The sequence below is a fragment of the Lactuca saligna genome, chromosome 6, assembly GCF_052625555.1.
Source record: "Lactuca saligna cultivar CGN05327 chromosome 6, ASM5262555v1, whole genome shotgun sequence".
In the NCBI taxonomy this organism is placed as follows: Eukaryota; Viridiplantae; Streptophyta; class Magnoliopsida; order Asterales; family Asteraceae; genus Lactuca; species Lactuca saligna.
Genome location: NC_136422.1, coordinates 166,181,742 through 166,186,186, shown reverse-complemented (window position 1 = coordinate 166,186,186; position 4,445 = coordinate 166,181,742). Strand labels below are relative to the sequence as shown.

Sequence of the window (4,445 nt, the reverse complement as noted above, 5' to 3'; positions counted from 1 at the left end):
AAAATATAAATGGTTTTTCTTTGTAAAATAAATTTTATTTTTTAAGTTTAAATAGAAAAAATTTAAAAATAATTTTCTAATAATATTAACCTAAAAAAAAAGATCATGGAAAATATAAATTTTGGGTGTAGTGGATTACAACAACTCAAAACTCAAAGCTCACCTGGTTAAGACACATATAGGGTAGTTTTTTCATCCAATAATAGCAAGGTATGGGTAGTATAATATGAAAGAGATGCTTCGTTTATACACATCAAGATTTCTATATATAGCAAGTGATCAGTCAAGTCTTCTCTCTTCTTCTTGACCCATAACACACTTCACCTACCAAACCAGTAGAAATTTCCATTATTGCCTACTCATATCTCACTTATCATTCAAGGGTTTGTGAATTTGAATGATTTCAGTTTCTTGATCGATTTGGGGCGAAAATGGAAAGATATGAACTTGTTAAAGAAATCGGGTCGGGTAATTTTGGGGTAGCCAAGCTTGTTAGGGACAAGATGACAAGAGAGCTGTTTGCTGTCAAGTTTATCGAAAGGGGCCAAAAGGTTCTATTTTTATCTTCGTAAAGTTTTGATCTTTTTGAATCTTTTGATGTTATTATGCAGTTGATGTTTTGATTCGATGCGAAACGCTTTCTGGGTTTCATCAAGATTTTTGAATTTTTGCAGATTGATGAACATGTACAAAGGGAAATTATGAATCATAGATCTTTGAGGCATCCAAATATTATCAGATTTAAAGAGGTTACTTTTTAATTGCGTGCGTTTTTTTTTTTTGTGTCGGAGTTGTGTTTTCAATGTTTGCGCCACTGAAGTTTACTTAACTGCATTGCTTTACTCCCCAACCCTTATCCTAAAAAGTCAAACTTTGACTTTAAAGGTTCAAAAGTTCACATGGATTTTGTAAATTCTTCATCTCCAAAATGTTTCTGTTATAGATAGTATTCTTAGTAGGTTGTAGGATACTTTAATCTTGACTTTATTTGGTTATTTTCCATGATGAAATTAGTTGTTATTGAATTTTGCTAATTGCATTTAGTAATTTTATTGCTATCTTTCCTTTAGTACCAAAATTAACTTCTGATAAAAGATTCAATGTTTAAACAAAGCAATTTTCAAATTCGAAATAACATAGATTTCGTAAGAATTTCTATTCAATATAAATGAAGTTACATTGCAATATTTTATATTTTTCAGGTCTTGCTAACACAAACTCATCTAGCGATAGTCATGGAGTATGCAGCTGGAGGAGAGCTTTTTGAGAGAATATGCAATGCGGGTAAATTCAGTGAAAATGAGGCAAGTTTTTTTACAAATCATCGAATTCTTGAAAATATTTACCCTTTTTATTTAAAAAATATGCTTATTTTAGCAAGTTTTTTTTCTCTTACCTACCAGGCAAGATTTTTCTTTCAACAACTTATATCAGGAGTTAGCTATTGTCATTCAATGGTATATATATGAAATCCGTTTAATGCTTTTCTTTCTATACACAATATTATCACTTCTTTTTAGTTCTTGAACTATTGATGCATTTTGTAGGAAGTTTGCCACAGAGATCTTAAGCTTGAAAACACATTGCTAGATGGAAGTGCAGCCCCTCGTGTTAAAATATGTGATTTTGGGTACTCAAAGGTATAAATTTGTTAAAATTTCATTTTGTGGGTCCCTTTCATTTATCTTTAAAAAGTCGCATAATGTTTCTGAAAGGAATAAAATCTGTCAAAAGAATTGGAATCTGTTTAGTTGGCGAGAAATGGAATGGAATTCAATAATTTTAAACTTTAGACTTACGATTAAAATTCTTATTTCTAGTTAAGAAAAAGAAGAATAAAATTGAGTTCCGTCCATTTGGTAACCCGACGTGCCATGGAATGGAATCTTGAATTCCAATTCCTTTGAAAGATTCCATTCCTTCCAAAAACATTTTGCATACCAAATTCTTGTGGTTTGTGCAATTCAGTCATCGGTTCTTCATTCTCAACCAAAGTCAGCAGTTGGGACGCCTGCTTACATTGCACCCGAAGTTCTTTCAAGAAAAGAATATGATGGAAAGGTGATTCCTTTGAGTTTTTAGTCATTTATTCAACACAAAGGGGGTGTTTGGCTTAGCTTTTCATATGCCAAAAGTCCTTTTAAGAAAAGATCAAAGCTAAAAGATGTTTGGCAAAAGACTTTTAAAAGCAACTTTTGGATTTTAGATAGAAGGAAAATCAACTTTTTGGAAAAGTTAGAAAACCTGACTTTTTGTAACTTTTCCAAAAAGGACTTTTGGCAAGCTAAGCCAAACACCCCCCAAAGTGTTCTTTTTATATCTTTTACAAGAACAACGATTAGAAAAATCAGTAACATTTTAAAAAACTCGGGTTAATTCCTTTGTTAATCCTTGGAATGGAAATTGTAGCTTGCAGATGTTTGGTCATGTGGGGTCACTTTATATGTGATGCTAGTGGGAGCATATCCATTTGGAGATCCAGATGACCCAAGAAACTTCCGAACAACTGTTTGTGTGAGTAACATCTTAAACTTTTAGAAGCTAAAAAAAAAATTCATTTTATGGAGTTTGATTAAACTTTGTTTGATTTATGACAGAGGATACTTAGTGTTCAATATGCAATCCCGGATACGGTTGAAATTTCATTGGAATGCAAACATCTTCTTTATAGGATATTTGTTGCAAATCCCGAGAAGGTAGAACTCATACTTATAAACCGAATCAAAAGAATCTTGTCAATTCTCCTTACTTATCTATACATGTTCTTACTTTTTTGTGTTTGTGTAGAGAATAACAATTCCAGAAATCCAAATGCATCCATGGTTCTTGAAGAACTTGCCAACAGATTTGATGATTGGAGGAAGCTCTCACAATGGGAATTCAAGTGACACCTATCAAAGTGTTGATGAAATAGTTTCTATAATACAGGATGCAAGAACTCATCCTGGGATGCTTAGTGATAGATCACCACAGCTTCTTGGTGATAGTATGGACTTTGATGACTTAGATGATTCAGATATTGAAGATATAGACATAAGTGATGATTATGGTTGCTCATTGTGAAAAGGATAACAACAAAAGGAGATCATTAATAGATTATAACTTGTGAGTTCTTATGTGAACTTGTATGTTGTAATAAGATCATAATAGTCATCTTTCACATGCTCGATTGAACATCTTGTAAGCAAATCCACTGAAGACTTCATGCAACGACCAAAAATGCATGTATAATAGTATATGAAATATATACATCTTATTCTTCTTTATAGATTTAGTGTTATTACATGAAGCCAATAAGATCGTATCTTAACCAATTCAATATCAAATTAACATAAAACATAAAGTACATGGAAAATTCGACTTTGATATCCGTAGGAGTAGATGATGAACATAATGCCATTGTTGATTATTATCCTTAAGGAATTTATATTCCCATCCCATTATGTTTCTGTATTTCTATGGAAATTGACAAGTATTTTATGGTGTTCTTGAATAAGACAAAAATGGTTCCCTCAACTTGTGTTTAAACAACAATTAAAAGGAAAGGAGACCACATTAAGGTATTTAAGATTGTTACTTCCATCAAGTAACATTCGAAATAAACAAAGTGTATATAACTCTAAATATGTAGGATACATAAAACAAAGTGAAAATCCCGCGTTAAAATCACGAAAAACGGACTTAAAACGTGAAAATTGTCAAAAACTGGGAAAATATGCGAAAATCCGAGATCAGGGCCGGAGGTTCGGTCCCTTATGATTAGAACCGAAAGTAGGAGGGAGCCGAGGGGAGGGATCGGTCATAGGAGAGGAATCTTGAGAGTGGTTCGGTTGGGTAAATTCGCAGGCGAGGAACCAAACTCAGAAACAACGAAGGAGAGGTTCGGTTCTGACATGATCGGCTCTGACAAGCTCGGCTCGGTTCCCAGGGTTTCAGTTGATGCGAGGTTTGGCTCCTGCAGGAGGTTTTGGTTCTTTAGGAGGCTTCGGCTCCTTAAGAGGGCTTCGGCTCCTAAGCAGTTGATTTTTCGCGTTAACTCTCCGTTTTGCGTAGTTTTTGGCTGAGATAAGGGTCGGGATGAGTAGGATGACTATAAAAAGTTGAGAGAGACTTTGAGAGAGATTTCTCATATATAGAGGGATTTGGGAGAGATTTCACATACTTAGAGAGATTTTACATACTTAGAGAGATTTGAGAGAGATTTCACATACTTAGAGAGATTTGAGAGAGGTTGAGAGAGACTTTGTTTGTGACCTTTTCGGGTGTGTAGCTTTGAAACACAAGGTTCGTACACCCCGTTTATCTTAGTTATGATGGTGTTATGCCCCCGAGGGATATGAAATGACGTTTTATCGAATAGTTTCATCACTTACCCTTATTAGGGTTTGAAATTTCTGAACGAATGAACTTTCCAAGTTACATCTTCTTATTAAAATAGTGAGTTT

The 4,445-nt window shown here is 33.7% G+C and overlaps 1 protein-coding gene across 1 annotated transcript; it reads left to right on the top strand.

The window, feature by feature from the left end:
* The first annotated feature begins 295 nt into the window (after window positions 1–295).
* SNRK2-8 (Protein kinase superfamily protein) lies at window positions 296–3,266 on the top strand. The gene is made up of 9 exons (XM_078959178.1): window positions 296–551; window positions 675–749; window positions 1,203–1,304; window positions 1,404–1,457; window positions 1,548–1,640; window positions 1,969–2,061; window positions 2,410–2,514; window positions 2,598–2,696; window positions 2,788–3,266. Exons 1-9 carry the CDS (start codon window positions 432–434, stop codon window positions 3,061–3,063), a joined length of 1,017 nt encoding a protein of 338 aa, XP_078815304.1. The 5' UTR covers window positions 296–431; the 3' UTR covers window positions 3,064–3,266.
* Window positions 3,267–4,445: the final 1,179 nt, after the last annotated feature.